This window comes from Rhopilema esculentum, chromosome 10, assembly GCF_057945365.1.
Source record: "Rhopilema esculentum isolate cy_ngs chromosome 10, ASM5794536v1, whole genome shotgun sequence".
Classification (NCBI taxonomy): domain Eukaryota; kingdom Metazoa; phylum Cnidaria; class Scyphozoa; order Rhizostomeae; family Rhizostomatidae; genus Rhopilema; species Rhopilema esculentum.
Genome location: NC_142824.1, coordinates 2832116 through 2852178, shown reverse-complemented (window position 1 = coordinate 2852178; position 20063 = coordinate 2832116). Strand labels below are relative to the sequence as shown.

The window sequence follows — 20063 nt, the reverse complement described above, 5'->3', positions numbered from 1 at the left end:
TAATGTCAATAATTTTTTTGGGTCACTGATAAAGTCAAAACTACATTTATTTTAGTGACATTGCTACAAAAAACATATTGAAAGCATATTTGTTCCTTTGAAGCTGTCGTTGAAATTTTGTTCCTTCGTGTAAGTGCCAACCTTGAAATTTACAAAGAGAAACTCTTCACCCAAAAGTACTTCATGCACAAAACTTTTTGCCTTTGAATTTTTTCCTGAAAATCTTCTGCTTTGATAAATCACCTTTTTTAGCTTTGCAATGAGATGCTATTTATGCACAAAAATCACTGACTTATTTTTTTATTGAAATGTTCATCCTGAGAGATATTCTTCATACATAAAATTGAATACCTCTAAATCTCTCTTTGAAATTTTCATATACCATACAACATACTTTTCGATTACTCCATGAATATTGTTCATTACATGAAATTGTCACTTCCTATTTAAACCCAGAAACTTGATTGATTCACGAAAATTCCTCTCTGATAGATCTACGTACAGATGTTCTTCACACATAGAATTCCATACCTTTGAATTTCTTCTTGAAATAGTCTTCACTAAAATCCTCCTAGAAACTTTCTTTGTTTACTAAATGGCCAACCCTTATTTCTGGGTAGAGATCTTCTTCTGGAAAATTTGTCGAACACAAATTCTTCATATTTCTTGAATTTCTTCATACACAAGTTTAAATTCATTTAAATTTTTCTACAAATGCTTTTCATCAAATATATTGTCTTTCAAAATTTTAGTTTAAACTATTACACACATAAAATTGCCTACTTTGAATATTAAATAAAAACTTTCTTTCTTCACAAATTGCTTGCTTTGCAATTTCAAACGTTTTTTACATAGGTTTACATCCATAAACTTTGAAGCTTTATATCCACAAAATGCCCTACCTTTGACCCGGCATCAAAATGTTTTTGTACGAAATTGTTTGCCTTTATTTTTTGTATAGAGACGTTCTTCATACACAGAAATGCCAACCTTTCAATTTATTCCTTGCAACGCTTTCCATTTATGAAATTTTCCATATTTTACTTCTAAATTGACACGTTCTATACATGAAATTGCCTTCTTCGAATTTTCTCTTGAAACATACTCTCTGCCTTCAAGCTTTACATAGAAACCTTTTTTCTAAAAAAAATTCCTACCATTCAATTTCTCGTAAAAACATTTTTACTACACAAAACTCCCTTCTTCATACTTTCATAAAGAGACGTTTTTTTATGCATAATGACATGCTTTTCAATATCTCTTTAGAAGTTCTTTATGCAAAGTTTCTTACTTTACTTATTTTCTCCAGAAGTTATCTCCATTCAAGAAATTTTTTTTTATTTTGAATAGAAATTTTCATATAAACGCAAAATCTAGAATCTTCTTTCCTTCATAAAGTTCCCTACCTAGAAATTTTACATACAGACGTTCTTTATATGCAAAACGTCGTGTTTTTCTTATTTCTCTTTGAAGTTTTTTTTCACAAAAATTGCTTACCCAAGTTTCTCTTACTATTATTTTCCATCTTCAATTTTAAATTTGACACAGAAATGTTCTTATTACACAGAATTGCCTACTTTTAATTTTTCCTAAAAGAATTTAAAAAGTTTTTCATATTTGAATTTTAAATGGAAACGCACAATATACACGCAATTTCCTACCTTTTGATTCCTAAAAAAGACGTTTTTAGTCAAATATTTTTGCAGAGGTTTTAATTATGAATTTTTCCCTTTTTACGGGAAAGATTTTTGGGACCTAATTGCTAGTATCAACGGACTAATTGCTAGTGAACATTTGAACTTCCGCCAAGATTTTATGAAACTTTAAATATGCTAAGTATATGAAATGATTAAAGTTGCTAAATAATTGAAATAAAAAGTACACAAACAAATACAAGACTGATGTTGCCAGGCATGCAACAATTTATTTGCCCTGATGCAAAAAAATCAATCAAAAATTCACACTTCTTTAGCTCACAAGCTCAAAGTATACGCTTGCTAGGTACTGTGTACTTGTGTCAATGACTTTGATATTGTCCAATGGTTTTCACTCCCATGTCACATTTTTGCTTGTCTCAGGGTATTTACTCGTTGCAGTTTATTTAGCTGTAAGTAATCATTCTAAATAACACCAACTTCAAACAAAACACCCTTTTACAATTTCGTTATAATTTTCTATCCATATTTTCTGAAGCCATAAGAAAACCAGCGTTTGTGCGAATAGCAGTTAAGACATTTCACCTTGTTTATTTCAAGCTTCTCCAGCTTCATCAGAAACAACTGCTGATTCAGGTGACAGTTTTCCTGGAACGGAAGAGGAAGAAAATGACAGACGCAAACAGAAGAAGCGAGGGATATTCCCCAAAGTGGCAACTAATATTATGAAGGCGTGGCTGTTCCAACATCTGACTGTAAGTGATGCTTTCAAAATTTTATATGAAAATGCTATTTATCTAAGAAATTAAATTTTATCTTGATGTTTTAAACTTGAAACTGGAGCATTATGGTGATCTTAAAACAGATGGAAATTTTAATGATATGAGCCGCTTGGGTTATCACAGAAACACCAGAGTCATGCAGAGGTTCATTTAGTCAAGCTATAGATGATGAGCTGCTTTGTCGTCTATTCATGAAAAGATACGGCTTCAACTTTGGTATCTTGACAATGCTACCTGATTCAGAAGAATTTATATCAACTGGTATTGCTTTTGAATTTATCTGTATCAACTGAATTTATACCAACTAGGATTATTGTGATATTTCGGAGCCCACACTCACAGGATTATCTGAGTCCATACTCACAGTAGATGAGGCCTAAAAGTTCCTATGTAGATAATAAATTAAATGTAAAAATAATCTTAAATATTACACATACAGGAGATAAATTTCCAGCTATTACAATCTTGTTATCAATTTGGTCTCTTGAAGCTTGTTTAAGAAATGAAGCTCTCTCCTTCCAGAGGTAAAATCAGACGTTCGCTGGCTATTCCATCTTTCTAAGAAGCAATGCAACACCTTTAAAATTCTAGCACATATTGCAAATTTCATGATTTTCATCTAGATTTAGCATGTTTTTCCGGTATGGCTTGAAGAATATTTTGATAGTATCAGAGATAAATACAAAATCTAGCATTGCAATATTTTAGGATATAGACCTTTAATGTTTTTATCGTGACCTTGGTGAACCTAGCGCCTCTTAAGTGCGAATCACCAGTTGTTATAACGTTGAACCTGTTAGATATAAGATATCAGATGCTGCTTTAATCTGTTCCACTGATGCATCAAACACATTTGGGTGGAAAAGCGTTCCTACCCTGTACATTGAATGATAGACTTCTTGTCACAGATACTTTGCCAACAACAACAAGATTGAAATAACAAATCGAAGAGGTTGAAACCTCCATTCAGTCTTCTGCGTTAGCTCCAGATTCCAGGCTCTTTCTAAGATATTTCACACTATTAACTGTCCAGTAGATAAATCTCAGATAAAAAACTGGCCAACTAAATTATGAAAGGAAGTTTCTTTTTTTACCGATACATAACCTTGGTGGATTGTGGGTATTTTAAAAGAGTATCATCTCATTTAAACTCAGTTAAATTACGGATCCAGTGCATAGCCTTAGAGGCGACTCGCTCCGTACTCTTGTCAAATTAACAAACCCGCTTGTTTTCTACTCAATGCATACATCTTCCCTTCCAACGTATCTCTACCAAGTTCTAGCAAGTATTATTAATTTCTAGCTTAGGTATTAATTTTTTCGTTAGGTCTTTGGAAGTCGTTAGAACTGGAAAACTTTGTTTCTTGATCATAGCTTTCTTAACACCTTTGAAAAAGGATTCAGCTTGGCTTGAATTTTTCAAGATTCTGCCCTTCTGCAGTCTACCAATTTTGAGCAATGCACTTTAAATCCTGCCTGGATGGTACAAAAATGAGCACTTTAGAATCTTCTACTTAAGTCTGGAACACAGTGACGTCATAGAGGTGGTCATTAAGGATCTATAAAAAGTTGAAATATATCTACCCTTGATAATTGTTTGCATTCATCGTGTAGCTTTTAGTAACATTTGAAATATTTTTTACAGCTCTTCAAGAAGAAAAGCTGCTATTTTAATAGCTTATTTAAAGAGCGCGAAAAATACACTTAAACTACCAAAAATTGATCCAATAATATTGATTTTAGGTGAAACAATTACAAGTGATTTCCTAACAGAACATAAATTTGCAAAAGCATCATCGATAGGGTATTTGCATTTAGTGGTTGCATTTTCCATGCCTATCCCTGTTTATTTAGCAATTTTTTAATTCAGTGGGTCGGGCAGGGAAACTTAAGGTTAGATTAATTAGGATGAAGCAGAAGGGATATCTTGAGCTTAGTTGCTATTTGAGAATGAAAAACGCATCTGTGTATTTTTGTGCTGTGCATCACCAAAAACACATCAAAAATCGAACTAGATTGATTTTGGTCACTTCCGGATGCATTGGTTAATTAAGGATATTGATAAAGAAAAGGAGGGCAGCATTTAAACAAGGGATGAATTAAGAAAAGAATTACAGTCTTTGGCTCCAGGTCTCTTGATGTTATTGAACGTCCGGCTTGAGTTCTCTAAAACCAGATCCATCATGGATTGTTTCTGATAAACAATTAAGGGTGACAATTGGTACTCGTATCTCATTAGGGCTTACGGATTTACAGAATAATCTCACTTTTGAGTTGTTATTGACCAAACAGGACTTGATCTGTCTGATACCTTAATGAACTTCGGCGCATCCTCCCACCGTTATCCTATCAATGCTCTGCCCAGAACGAGAAATCGAAACACTTTCTCCATTGTCCAAGGTATATTTCCAACCAATGCTAGTGGATCATTAGTGGATCGTGTAGTGTCATTTTTTATCGCTGGACTGGATTTTATATAATTGATCCAATTTTCTTTTATTATTTCATTAATCATAATGTAAATGTCAGCCTTGACAGACAGTACAACAATGTGATTACATAGAGTTTGAGGAGCAGCAGTAGATGCATAAGGGTTTTTAGTGTTAATCCAAAAAACAGCCCTAAATTTCTCTTATATCTTCTATTGACTGCTTTCTTGAACGCTAGACGCAATCAGTTTTATCATCACCCTACAAAAGAAACAAAAATTCAATTATATGGAAACATCACCTGATTACCGTATCTCCATTAAGATGAGACTTTTCTCCATCAAGAGACTAAAAAAACATCTTTCACAGTACACAATTTTGAAATGGCTTTGAAATGAGCAAATATTTTTAAACATACCTCAGCTTTCGTCTGACACTTTTGCCTATTTTGATCAACAATTAGGTGTATAAATTTCTTAGCTTAGAGTTTTCAACCAATATTCTGTCATTTCATTCTGTGAAAAGTGTCAGACGAAAAGCCTCAGTATGAATCATAAAAAAGTAACAATATTTAAGTATTTCGAAACAATATTAAAATTTTTTCACTTTTCAAAAACAAGAGAAACAAAATCTAAATCCGAATTTAAATTTGGATTAATCTGCCCATAATACTGAAATAAACTTTATTCCAAAATATATAAAGTTTTTTTAGTACAAAGTGCTTATACTTTGAGATTTTTACAAATTATAAATACCATCACCCATAAAGGTCTACGTTAATCTCTTTAAAAGCTAAAAAGACCTATAAAGGTTTATAAAAGCTAAAAAGACCTATAAAGGTTTATAAAAGGTAAAAAGACCTTCTTAAAAATTACGATCGTAGACACTTTTTGTAAATTTCCAACGTATTTATTTATAGTATCTATAAATTTAACATTTTCATATTTGTCTGTCATAGCTTTTTCCTAGTCTTTCATGCTTATGTACTGGTTTATTTTTATTCTCTTTTTATTCCAAATGGATTTTTTTAACATTACAGAAAACTGTTTCCATTTTCATTTGAAATAGAAAATATTTGTTACCCGATCTGTGTCACGGCTCGTTGTCCTTAAACAAAGTTGTTCACAACTTTGTGTTTATATAAGCTTATGTACTGGTTTATTTTTATTCTCTTTTTATTCCAAATGGATTTTTTTAACATTACAGAAAACTGTTTCCATTTTCATTTGAAATAGAAAATATTTGTTACCCGATCTGTGTCACGGCTCGTTGTCCTTAAACAAAGTTGTTCACAACTTTGTGTTTATATAAGACAGTTCTAAGTTAATACACAGGATTTTGTGCCCAATACCATTGTCGCTCAGCTAGAAACAGAGTTATTTTTAGTCATCCAGTAATATTATCGGTGTAGAAAGAAGCTTTTTCGCAAGCGCTTTTTGAATCTGGCAGTTGGAAAACTCATTAAACAGACTTAACCTGTCCTTACGTCAATCAAGTGCCATCAGACAATTTTCTTTAGCTCATTTCTGCTGTATCATCAGAATTCTACTATCTTGAAATAGCTTGGTAATACTTAGATTTGATTGTTTTTAACATTATTGTAAATTATTTCTAAATTTCAACGAACACTTGAATGCGGAGCGGAAGAGTGTTAACAACTTTTACAGCTGTAATGCTTCTTTAAAATTAGTCATACAATCTTTAGTCATAGAATTTTTGCAACACCTACAAAAACCATTTAAGTTTTTAGGAGTTGTTTCCCCGTCCCCCGCTTTAATTTGGCGTATTATCAATATTGCATGACTGTCAGTGACATTCGAACTAGGACTAGACTCACAAACACTCCTAATGAAAGAGTCAATATTCTAAGATCGAGAGGAAAAGAATGCGGTGACAGAGTCTTTATCTTCGAAAGGTACTTAAGTCATGGGATTGTCAACTTTTGAAAGTGAAGATTTTGATGTTGGAACAATTTCTGGGAAGGATCGTACATACCAGCATATATAAATTTTAGAGCCAAAATTCTGTAGGTATGTTATCGATACACAAAGTACTGACTTTTGACAAAATTTAAGACACGTTTTGACCTAAGCATGACTTAAGTTCTAGTGAGAAGTACGACGTAGTTTTGCCTCCTTTTGCCTCTTAGTGAGCCTCCTTTTGTTTCCGGACCCAAATGTTGCCTTAGAAGAAAAATCTGAAAAATACTAATAATCGCGCTGCTTTAGGTACCTAAGTCTGCATCTGAAACAGCTCTTTTATTGAACCTACAATGTCCAGGGCTGAAGTTTTTAAGAAATAGTGTCTAGAAAATCTAACTGGGGGAAAACTTACGAATTTTTACCCAAAGGTCAAACAAGCCTAGCAACCTTTATATCTATAAGTGCCAGCTTAGTTTCTGTCAACCAATTCAACTCTCTTAGGTTTCAGTTAGTTAACGAACTACAACGAAGGTCTTGATGTACTCAACTAGCTCCACTTTAATGTTTTTAAATATTCTCAAGCAAGTGCATCAATGTAAAGATTTATAAGAAAGCTGATCTTCTTTAATACAAAGTTTTTTCGTGTTGAACTTTTGTCTTCACAATGATTCAAGATCGAAATTGTTCTCTTCTGAGTGCTGCGTAACATTTTAAAACTTAAATTAGTTAGCTCGATCCGGCGTAATACCAAAGTTTTACCAACATCAGGACACGATCGTCAAGTTACTTTGATAATGATCGTCATTTTTAAATTGCAACGTCATGCTGAAATTTGATGTCAAAAGCAAAAGCAAATACCTACTAAGCTAAGATTATTTCTTATTTCTTCTTTATTCGACTCATTTTCACTTTCTTATTCAATTTCTATATCAATGCTGCTGGGCAATAATCTTACAAAACACATCTTCTTTTAGACCTAGACCTCAAGTTGTCTACTTGTCATTTTACATTCTTTGAAATTTAGCATTAGAATGTTTGGTATGACTAACCTTTAACACACTCTTTTCATCTTTGTCTTGGTATGTCATTTCATCTTTGTTTCTTATAGTTAAAAGTAGATAATTGAGAAAAGCAAGCTGAGATTGATATTCTCCTGAGATAGCATACCATGGCCTACAATGTCCTTCTGAACAGCTCTTCCATCTGACAAAGTTGTCTACCAGTTTCCAGATAAATAGAAAATTTTGAATCGGCTGTCATTTTGGAATTATCACTGAGACTGGCGGCCTAGTTGTAAATTAACGTTGTCATGGAGAAGCTTAGCCAGTCATTAATGGCGTCATTGTTTTGTTAAAAGTTATAAGCACGGGTTTTCCTTAGTTTAGAAAGAAAGTTTGATTCAAACAATCTAAAAGTAACTTTTGTATCGAAGATTCAGCCAAAGAGTTACAAACAATTTTTACCGGACTTTCTTTGTTTGGAAATTCCTTATTAATAAGTTAGTTGTTAAATTTTTCTTAAAAGCAGAATGGTCCTATGACTAGGCCAATTACCAAAATAGCAATGAATGAAATTAAAAACCCAAACAGGAGAATTTCATTCCAAGAAGCCACTCGGAGCCTAAGTAGGGCATTGTATTTATATAGTGATGTGGGGGGCTGCGATACATATGATGCAATTAGACAAATGCAACATAAAACCAATAGGGAGCTTATCACAGAAAGGTCAAATCTGAAAATTTTCCTGCTGTTTGATACCCCTTCACTCAAGGTTCATAATTGTGGATATTGAAATTATTTAATCTAGATCTCGGTTATGTCAAAAATGAAGATATCATCGCGTAAAACTGACAAAACTTTTTTGTCGTTTTTGCTTGTATTTTGTTCTATCATATCTGACTTCTTCAAATTACTTTGGTCATTAAAAGAGATGCAACAACAACAACTAGTGGTAAAGACATGTTTACATTCCCAGTACAAAAAACCAAAAATAGCTATCACGCTAACACCAGTTGAACCAGTTGCATATCGTTAGCCTACATCAAAAGAAAGAGGTTTCATGGATGTCATAGTACAGTCATAATTGACGATAACAGCCTTTGCTTTTTAAAGTCTACCAAAGCTAATTGATCAAATAACTTAATGAAATTGGCAATATCAAAGAGCCAAATTTGGCATCATTTTAGAGATACAAAAGCAAATTTCTTGCAATGTATGTAAAAAGGAGTATACTTTATCAGAAGAAATTACAACCTTTGTGAGTTACCAGTTTTTTTCGGACACTACACCAATGATTACCACTTGTTTCGGAGTTTTTGTTTTTGGATCTTAGAATGGTTCCAAATTGATAATGGCTTTTGAGTTTATTTTAGTTTCTTTTCTCCTATCTGCTGATGGTTCATTAGACTTTTATAATCAATCAATTCGTCATTTGATCTAAAACAAACTTCTTCACCTTTTTCTCCATATATTTGTTATTTTCTCCAAGTATCTTTCGATTCAGAGTGCATAGGTTCTAAATGAGTTTATACCAGTGACGTTGGAAAAATTTCTGACTTTTTTTTAGGCGCCTGGTATCTTGTCTGTATCAAACGTTTCCTTTTCTCACACAAATTTGGAGTTGGTTTTTTTATAAACGCATTGAAAAAATCAACTATCATGATTGCAAAAAAATTATACTGAATACTAAGTTTCAAATATTTTCAAGATAGTCGTTAGAGATCTGCGAATTTTTCCCCTTTAAATATAGTGGAAATGCCATTTGGTCGATGTCTTTTATTGCGTGGTCTAACGTACTTGTAAAGAAGCTCTTGTCTTGGAAGCGCTATTCAAAAACAGAAACGCTCTAGCGATAATCCTTCTATACCCTGAGCTTATCCAAAAAGGTTTAGCTTGTCACTGGTCTGAGAACGCGACCCGAAATGGTTTAAGACACTTAAACAAAGGTATTCAAAAAACCATGCACCGCAAATTTCCTCCTATCGCCAACTGCTTATTCCCTCAAATTGAAAAATAAATTTAGGTCTGGTTTTCCCTGTTCTCTTTAAGTTGATTCATAATTTATAACAATGGCGGCAAATAAAAGGCTCATTTCTAGCGTATTTGATGTGCAGTTTTATTAAGCTTTAACAGGACTATGCAGTTTGGTCCACAATATACTGTTATTTGAAAGCTGCAAACACACCAGAGGTGGCCACCCAAATCACAACAACCTATTCATATTTGAAGCTATAGAAATTTCCTGCTTTTACGTGAATCTTGTCTTATCTTATTTGGATCAAACAGGCCTGTATCTATTTTGAATTAATAAAAGCATGTCTGGTATTTGTAACACTGACAGCCAATGCGTAAACAAGTTGCACCGAATACGATTTTGTAGTCAGTACAGTGGCAGGCAGAAGGTTTTGTTAGGCACTTTCTTCGCAAACCTATCAAGATTTGCATGTCGGTAACGCCAAACTTGCATTCAAGAGATTCACTCTAAGCACAATTGAGAAACCTGTCCCAAACGTTTTTTCGAGAATTTCTGATTTGTCCATTCCGTTACATGTAATGAAAATTAGGCGGCTTATATCTTTTATTTTTTAATCAAAATGTAATATTAGAATTTTTCATCTTCTAAAACCGCCGTTTTGGTGACAAAAAATAGTTTGATTACACCTTCACAATGCTAAACCAATCAGCAGTGAAGTTGGATACATGTTGCAAAAAAATTAGCCCTAATTGCAGGCACTTCACATAAGCAAGTAGTGTCGTACTCTCTTAATGATAGAAAGTCGAATTAAATAAGCGCGAAAATTAGTCAGTATATTTGCTTTCCGGATAAAATCGCAATTATAAGAATTTATTTCTACAACTTCACTATTTCAACTGTGTGCTTAAAATGAAAGAAATGAATGAGGTTAGTAAAATTGCTTTAGGGTAGCTTAAGACCGGCATAAGCTAGCTAATGGAACTAGGAAGCCAATGAACAGGTGGATAATGAACTGGTCGTCATTGCAAACCTTGAGAAAAAAATCATCAACCATTGGTGCAACTAGTTAGAAGTTGAAATAGAAAATATTTTTCTACCGGCCTGTGATTAAGTGCTTAAGATGCAGTATAGGCAGATCTGTACACGCCTCTGGCATATAGAACAGGACGGCTCTAAGTTGCTTCTCCTGGTTTTACGCTTCTTAATGCAATAATAAGTATCATTGCATGGTGATTGCAATAAGCATGAATCTCGGAGTAGCAAGGTAGAACCGCCCTGTTCTTTATACCAAAAACAGTTTTTCTTTATTCATAGAAAATAATTGCAATACAATTTTACATTCGACTATATTACCCTAATTACTGTACTACACTATGGGTATGATGCCATGAAGAGCGAAATGACTACCCCATGGCCGATGCATATAAACGCACAACATTAAACAAAGATAGAAATAAATAAAACTAAAACTAGGTAAAATAATTACGAATACAGAGTAAACAGACAAAAATTAGATGCCGAAAAACCATTTGGGAGCAATATTGCATTCACACTGTTGAGAACATCAGATCTAGGATAAATAGATCTTTTGCATCATGAATACCGTATACTAGTTGAGAAGTGGGTCGGATAAGTTTCGATAATTTTGTTTTAAAAATACTTAGTGATAGTGATAACCTAATCTCTAGGACAAGTGTGTTCCATTCAGAGAGACAGTCGGGATAAAGGCTGTTCTTGAATCTTGTCGTTCTTACCCTTATGTGCCCAACTACATCTGCATTACTAAAAGAGTACATAGCTTGTGGTAATTGTGGAATAGGGTATCTTGTGTAGTCAGGAGTAATATCGTTGACAATCTTGTCAAAAAGAACAAGGCAAACCAAATTCGTCGTAGAGTTGTTCACGAGATGTTCCTTTCCATTCTCCAGTCACTGCTAGTGCAGCAGAATATTGAATTGATTCAAATTTTTCCATATGATTGTAGTCGTAATTTTTGGGTGGGGTATTGTGAATGACATCACCGTAATCTAAGTGTGGCTGCACATACAATTTATAAAATTCATTTATAGTGTTGTGGGGCAAATATTTTGAAAAAATGTTATTTTTCCTATTCCGTGTCTACATTCTAGTATAATTGACTGAAAGTGAGTGGCAAATGACAATTTGGTATCAAACATGATGCCAAGATGTCTATGTTCTTTCATTTTGATATCAGGGATGTCATTGAATTAAACTGGTGGATGATCGGCTGAAATTTTGTTTATTAAAAATGTCATTTCAACTGCTTGTTCAGTTTGATCGGGATTAAAAATCAAGCACCAAGCATGTGGCCAACCAAATACATGTTTATACCTGTGCATCTATAACACCACGTAGGAAACTTATATCTTAAAAAATGCTAATGTTTGCTATTAAGAGACAAATTGACCAAAATGTTTATGGATTGACCATTTAAAACTGTTTTCAATCCAAGAGTTTTCAATCAAACGGTGCTTTCCTAACCAATAAATATTTCATTTTGTCATTTTATTTTTGCTATCTGAAGTCTGAAGTCGCTTTCAAAATATCTTTTCACTTTACCGTGATTTTGTACCCTGATTGTGATGTTTTAAAACGTTCCTTGTTACAGTTGATATATCAAAAATAGTATGCCGAACTTAGGCAACGATGCTGAAGATTGATAACAAAGTTGAATGATATTGTAAAATACCTTGCAACAAAATATATTGGAAGTTGCGTGCAAAAATAGTTTGGTCTTGTGGGTAGTACAACAGAATATAAAATGATCGGAAAATATTTGTTCATGAAAAGTAAAATTGAACTTTTTTTCATTTTTTTTGTTTATTTAAGCTAGATAAAAGCCTATCCAGCTAAAGACATGATATTTTCCGAGGATCCATTCATGTTTTTTTATTATGAACTTAAATATTTTTTGCATCATCGTTAGTTTCTCATCAAAAGAGGCAATTTTCCTTTCAGTTTTTAAGATTTTGGTACGTTTAGGTCACTGGAAATAACAGCTATCTGCCTTCAATTACTGCTCTTCAAACATTTCAAGGAATATACTAACTTGAAAGAATGGCTGTATTTTTCTCAATAACATCCCATTTCTCAATAATTGTTGCTATTTCTCTGTCTTCAGAGCAATAGCCATCCCATCACGGGTATCTATTTACGACAGCAATAAGGTTGTAGTTTTGCAACTTTTGAAACTATACTTTTGAACCTTTACAACAATAAAATTTTATTCTGAATAACTCTGTTTTCATATAAAACGTTTTCGTTTGCACTGATAGACTTACGAACACTTAAAACTTTTTTGCAGCCTTTAATCACTATCTGATTGCTTGTGTTATTAACATCTCATACATTCATTGAATATCTCTTAAAAATATAATCATTGAAGAACATTTTGTCGCTATTGGTCATTTCTCTTGTTCACACAGACATAAAAATCATTTACTTATGGCAGTCTATTTAGGTGGATGGTCCGAAGTGTCCCGTTTAAAAACATTTTCTTTGCGAAACACCAATGCTAAATTTTACCAGGTATCTTAAAAGAGGAAATACAGTTATACAAGAAGCCACTGAAAAGCTTTTATTTGATGAAAGTTTTGTTTGCTACTTTACAAAAATATATCAGAAATATTTCTAGGAATCGAGCTATTGAAAAGCTTGTATTTGACGGAAGTCTTGTTTGCTACTTTACAAAAATATATCAGAAATATTTGTTAGGAATCGAGCTATTGGAAAGCTTGTATTTGAAGGAAGTCTTGTTTGCTACTTTACAAAAATATATCAGAAACATTCGTTAGGAATCGAGCTATAGCTTCTTGTTTAGATTTAAGCAATACTGTTGGAAGTGTAAAGTATCATCATCCTTTGCTATGAGGATCTCTGCAAAGTCTGCAAGCCATATTTTTCTTCTTCGAGTGATATACCATTTTTTAGCGAATCTAAAGCAGTAGGCTGTGTAATACCCTCTTCGTTGGCATTTCAAATTCGGTTGAGCAAAAATCGGTTATCAGACAGAGCAAAGCATTTTTTTCCAAAAAAATTTCAAACGGCGACATAAAGATACAATAGGTTCTGGCTTTAACATGCGATATACAATACAGAGGTTCAATTTTATCTTGAAATGACATCTTGATTATTCTCTGATTTGTTTGTTTATTTTGACATTTAAGGCTTTGCTTTTTAAGAAGTGAATTTTTTTTAAAATGTTGAGTGTTGTGTAATAACGGTTATCAGAGTAGATAAAACATTTGTGAAAGAAATATAAGGCTATACAAAAGTTAGAGTTTTTTTCGTTAGATTGATATTTGACTCTTCCTCCATTCAATTCTCTTTAAGCTTTATTGACTAGATTACGCAATCAAATCTCAATTCAAATGCGACTTGTTGATAACAACGTTTCAACATACTTCTCAACTAAAAAAATTGATGATAAAAAACCTTGAACTGCGAAAAAGCGTTAAATGTCATTTGTGACAGTATGCCGAATTAAATAAAAGAAAAAATAAAAACTATTCAGTTTATAAAAACATGACACAAATACAAAAAATTTTCTTTATGCTAAGTTTATTCATTTTAAAATCTTTCAATAATTTGCGAATGTGTTTTCACAATACTGCAATCTACAACGATTTTTTGACAACCTTTTATAATACAACTATGACAATAGCATTAGAATATAACAGGAAATGAATATGATGAAAATAAATATTTAGATCATTTCAAGTTTGCTTCTTTATTCCTCCAGATGGGTGTAGTAGCAGAGACATTCATCGACAACTTAAACTGAGACTAAATAAACAGGAAAAAACCAGACAATGTTTACCAAATAAAACGTAGTCTATTACAAAAGCTCAAAAAATATCCAGTTAGAAATTTGAATTTATTCAAAGCCGTTATCTCTGCTTTGGAAAACTATAAAGTTTTATATTGACATTTTCAATTTACTTTTAATCAGATAAGTTTAATTCTTACAAAAGATTGCTCGTTATCAATTGTTTGTTTCTACTTGTAGAGAAACTGCTTGTTCTAAGACGAAACAAAGATCAAGAGAAATAGATAATATTTTGCAATCTTATTTTTTCACTTGTCAAAATCTCTGTCATAAACACATAAACAGAAAAACACCTTACTGTAAGCTTCTACAATACACTTAGCCTCCAGATGTCTGTCAAATATGAATAATGCAGATCAGTGTTTTTTCAAAGAAAGTAAACACCTTTATAACACGTTTTAATGGTCATATTGAGCGATTTATGTAAAAAAGTGAATATTATCTTGCAAGCGCAGGGCAACACATTCAGTTTCCTTTCATTATGTTTCGTGTTTCGTACGCCCAATTTGTTTGAGCAATAAATTTAAGTACGGCCTTCACAAAGATTCACAATATCTGAAGTGTCCATCAATTTCCAATCGTGTAAAAACATACCAAAGGATCTTGGAAACTAAGATATTTGTTGCATTGAATGCCATGCTTGGCACATTTGCTAAAACTTCCTGAGGCAAAGAGCGTTTACTGGTCTCAAATAGTTAAAGGCTCTTTTACTAGCTAGAAAAATTTCATAAAGTTCTAGTTCCTGTGCTTTTCTTTGATATCAGAACAATTCTTATAACACTGAGAAAATCTCTTCAAAATCTCCTAATTTCAAAATGCCTTTTCTGAAGCAATGTTGATTTGTCTGCCAATTTGAAAAGAGTTTGCGATCATTTGCGCGTACAGGCATTTCTATCATGATTATTTTTCTACCATATCTTTTTCTCTGAACATGCTTTTTATCAGTCAAGAACCATTCTTTGCGTGCAAAATAAATCAGTTACCATACTTTCATAAACAGTAAATGCATTTTTATCGTTATTCCGACGCAATGCTTAAGCACATATGGTGTTTGTTCAAATTTATCCGAGTGAAAAATGAAAAATGTGTCCCGAAATCTAAATACGATATTGGGCATCATTCAGACTTTGTCGTCTGACTGTTTTGCGAAATTTGAAGCTTTTTGGGCAGAGGCTGGCTTAGACAAACACAACGAATGTCCTTTCAGTGGACCTGCTGGTCATTTGAAACTAGAATTACTTTCAAGAATATTTTATTACTAAAAAGCCATTTCTTTCATTTTTCTCCTTTGAATTTATATACGAGCGTAGACTAAAAATTGCTTTCTTGGTGTTTAGATTATGACTTCTGAATTGAGCATTTGTGGATAGGAATTCAGAATTCTAATTTGAAAATATATTTGTTTTACTTAGCATTTCTTTATAATCAGAAAGCAAAGCAAAGATTGTTAAAAGGCAACCTTGTCATAGATCGTCTGCTACATATTCGTTGTCTGTTAACATAAAAACAACGATGAAAATGTCAGACTCGAACTATGGATCTAAAGTTTTCTTGCAACATGGAAGAATACTCAAGGAGCAACATGACTCAACATGCACTTAACCAAGTGATATAAAAACTCTGTGAATTATTCCTTATCTAAGCGTTCTAGACAGCATAAGGAATTGGAGAAAAGAAAGCAATCAGAGTGCGTCAAGCTGCAGGGAAGTTACATTTATATGAAACATTTCAAAATAATTACCAAAGAGTTACACGTTGCTTTCTACAGCAACTAAGAGTTTTGTCTCCTTTCTTTTACTTGCTGTAGCACTTAAATGCTGTTTGATATTTACAATGAATGAAAATGGCAAGGAACTGAAATTCACTTTGATAACATTTAGTGCTTTTGGTTTTGCTGAAAAGAGCTACTGCCTCATTTGTTAATGAAGATAGTTGTTTGACAGTCTGTTGTAGAATGTTCTTTGCTGTATAGATAAAGCTGTACAAACTTCGATACATAAAACAAGATAGATCAAAGTTGCACATTCAAGTTTCAAGCTAAGTGCGAACATCGGGCAACTAAATAGCATGGGTTAATAGGTGATCTTTTTGCTTTCGTGCGCAAGTGTAATTCTTGGGTGATCGTCATTTTTTTAAATTTCTGTCAAACAAAATTTCTGTCAAAGTCCATTTAAAGGCAACTTGAGCTCAATTTCTTCTACGCTACAATTAACGCTCAGTTTCAAACTGACCAACGCATAAACCACTGAAAGAAAGTTTTTCATCAAAATTGCCGTTTAATGAAATAGAGTATTTGGAAACTGAATGCTTAATTTTTTGCAAGTAATGTTCGTAAAGGAAGGTATTAGAAACAGTTGTAGATTTTCAGTTCTTGTGTTGCTGAAAATTTCTGTTCGTAAAAGACATGAAACCTTACCATTAAAGCTTGTTTTGAAACGTGAGGCCATATAGCGTATGTAAATTTATGTTTTGCTCTTTCAACGGCAGTTTAATCATTTAGCCGCTTGGCCAAAGTAATGTTTTAATAACCAAATGGATATTAAATAACAGCTGATGTCATAATATGCTGTCGTAAAATCATTTAGACTTTTATAAACTGATAGCTTTTATTGGCTTGACATTTTTCACTGAATAGAAAATCCCAGATCCTTTAATGTGTGTCAGTTTGAGGCCCCAAGGAATTCTGGGAGTTTTAATTAATGGAGATTAATAAGGAGCCAAAATGAACTTGTTGCCATGACACCACGGTACACTGCCAAATGTACAGGAAAGTTTGGTCTTTCGCATAGAATCAAAAGCGTATTGAGCTGATATTGCCAGAGCAGACGCGAAACTATAGAATCTTAAAATAGAATACTGCCATGATTTGTGCGCTTAGAATTTTTTATGGCAATTTTTATACTAAAATAGAACTTATTATTTCTTGATCTGACGATTATTACATTAGCGTGCTAAAAGCTAATAACCTCTTTTCTTCAATTTCCCCGACTCATATAAAAGACTACTTGTTGCTACATAGGCTTTTATAATACGCAGCTGCTACTTAACTAATCCATTCCCCGAAGCGATTTCCAGCAGTGGCTTTCAAGATCTTTCTGACTTCCGATGAAATGAGAAACCTTACGGTTATAGATCCATATTCTTCCTTTCAATACCGTTTCTTTTGCGTTTGAAACCTTTCAATACCGTTTCCAGTGTTTTGAAGTTGAAGAGAACGGCCTTTTAAGATGCATTTTGAGAAATTTGTCTCATTTTTCTGATCTGACTCGCCAAGAAGCGAATCATCTAAGAAGAAAATTCTAGTCACCATTTGCTTGATGTGGTAGAGCAAGATATTGGAATACTGACTTACCTCATGATTTCCACTTCGGTTCCTTGTGAACGTCTCTCGTAGACTATCTTTGTAAACTTTCCTCGAAAACTTCCCTCGAAAACTTCCTTCGTAAACTTCCCTCGAAAACTTCCCTCGTAAACTTCCGTCGTAAAATTCTCTCATAAATTTCATCTTACTTTCTTTTATAATTTGTTTTTATTACTTTTATACTAGCCTTTATGTCTTTCCAATATTCTCCTCTTTTGCAACTGTAAGCAAATACTAGCTGGGAAAGCTTTTAAAGGCCTTTCGGTATCTATCTGACTTAAAAAACCCAAATCTCTATAAAGATATTTTCAAGAGAGTGCGGATACAGACAAACAAAAGTTGCTCGTATCTCTGACAGTTTTTTACATTTAAAGCGTATTGACGTGATATTCAGTTACAGATTCTGCATGACATTCATTGTATGAAAACGATTAAGATTTTGATAGCTCAGAATGTCTTTTGGAAATCAAATTTTCCATCTCGTGGTTAAGTTAACTGCCAAGCACGAATCTAAAAATATATCCGTATCATGCAAAGCATTTATCTTGAAAGCATGAAACTTTGTTGAATCGATTAATCCGTTTTTTCTCTTGAGTTTTTCTTGAGTTTGCCAGATTGAATTGAAATTTTATTCAGTTTATTATCATCTTGTTCTTTAAAGTTTATTTAGCATTGTTCATTGCATTTAGCACTTAATCGATCACTGAAAGAAACTGAGATGTTTTATAGCAGAGCTTTGTTGACAAGGCTTGTTGTTGGTGCATGAAAACAGTATAAGGGATTTCATCTCATCTAGGAAATCTTTGCCAAAATTTTAATAAAAATATTTTACATTTTTTGTTAGGGATTAAGCTATAATCTATTCAAAAGCATCAGATAATGATTTAAACTAATAAAGACTACTGATAAACCGTTTTTTATGGCACATAATGTCATCATCAAGCAACTATTCAAATCAATTTGGAACTTGATATCGAGAACATCGTACATTGATATTTTCCTTGTATATCGATTTGTAAACAATAAACAATTTAGACCTAGCGATATGCCATCTACTAATACTACCCGATTATAATGGGCTTGTACTATGCTTAATAAACTTGTAATCTACTAGGGTACTCTTAATTTCTAAAGTAGTAAAATATTGATAGAATAGCTCTGAAATCCATAAGATACAAGTCTATGGTTCAAGATTAAGACATAATCTAGAATGATCGAAGATTGCATAGTTGATGTTACGAAATTAAAACTCAATGCAGCCATTTTCTTTATAGATTCTGTCTTCACTTGAACCTTGTGGGTAGATTTTGTTGGTAAAAAATGAAATTAATAAATACAGGTGCTGTGAGAGCTGGTGTTACCCATATCTCCTGTATGAGATTATCGCTTACGTTACCTGGAAAGATAAACAGACCTTTTAGACAAGAACAAAGAAGTTGAAGACAACTTTGCTTAAATCTATCGCATCTTGAAGATAGGTTCTAGATATGATAATCCGGAGAAGATTTGCGAAGCTTAATTGTTTTATTACATATTCAAGTTTCCTATTACAGCGTTGTAACTCATTACTCACCTCCGTCAAAAACATTTGTTCAAACATAACAAATCAAAACAATTATACAGTATCAATGGCCTGACAATGCGGTGAACAAAAAAGGAATCTTTTTTAATCAAAAACGGATAATAATCAGACACAGTACAAAAACAAATTAAAAGGTTAGTTACGCATTGATAACGGATCGTAATCAAATCAGATTAGTAAGCGAAATCTGTTGATAAGACTGTTTTTTATAAAATGTTTGGAAAGTTTACGGAAATTAAACTATAGTCTTAGCTCTCTCACTCTAAACGTCGACAAGTAATGAGTGGTTTAGCAAATTGTTTATAGTTCAAATAAACAGAGAAAAAAAGCAATGTTTCTTCGCTGTTGGCCTACTATTGCGAAAGAATGTTTTCAGCTTATCGCTTAAGAAGCTCTAATGAAAATTCAAAAGATCTGGAAAGCGTGTTGCATAATACAGTAATTTTTCTAATTAATCAATATTTTGTCTGTTATTCTTTCAAATGACTAAAGTGCACGTGATAGGATTCT

General features: G+C 32.9%; 1 protein-coding gene and 1 long non-coding RNA gene across 4 annotated transcripts in view; one reads left to right on the top strand and one right to left on the bottom strand.

Annotated features, from left to right (window-relative positions):
• LOC135684700 (uncharacterized) overlaps positions 1-20063 on the top strand; it is a 52386-nt gene that overhangs the window by 24417 nt on the left and 7906 nt on the right. For both annotated transcript variants that reach the window (XM_065200338.2, XM_065200345.2), the window contains exon 3: positions 2256-2410. In XM_065200338.2, coding sequence (XP_065056410.1) covers positions 2256-2410 — 155 coding nt within the window. The remainder of the gene's footprint in view (positions 1-2255; positions 2411-20063) is intronic.
• On the bottom strand, positions 1762-18341 carry LOC135684715 (uncharacterized). 2 transcript variants are annotated; one of them, XR_010515897.2, is made up of 4 exons: positions 7838-18341; positions 4553-5127; positions 2875-2995; positions 1762-2303 (listed from the first exon to the last, which is right to left on the bottom strand). It is a non-coding gene; the product is annotated as an uncharacterized LOC135684715 (long non-coding RNA). The 2 variants fall into 2 exon arrangements; XR_016144191.1 differs by having other exon boundaries at positions 2875-5127.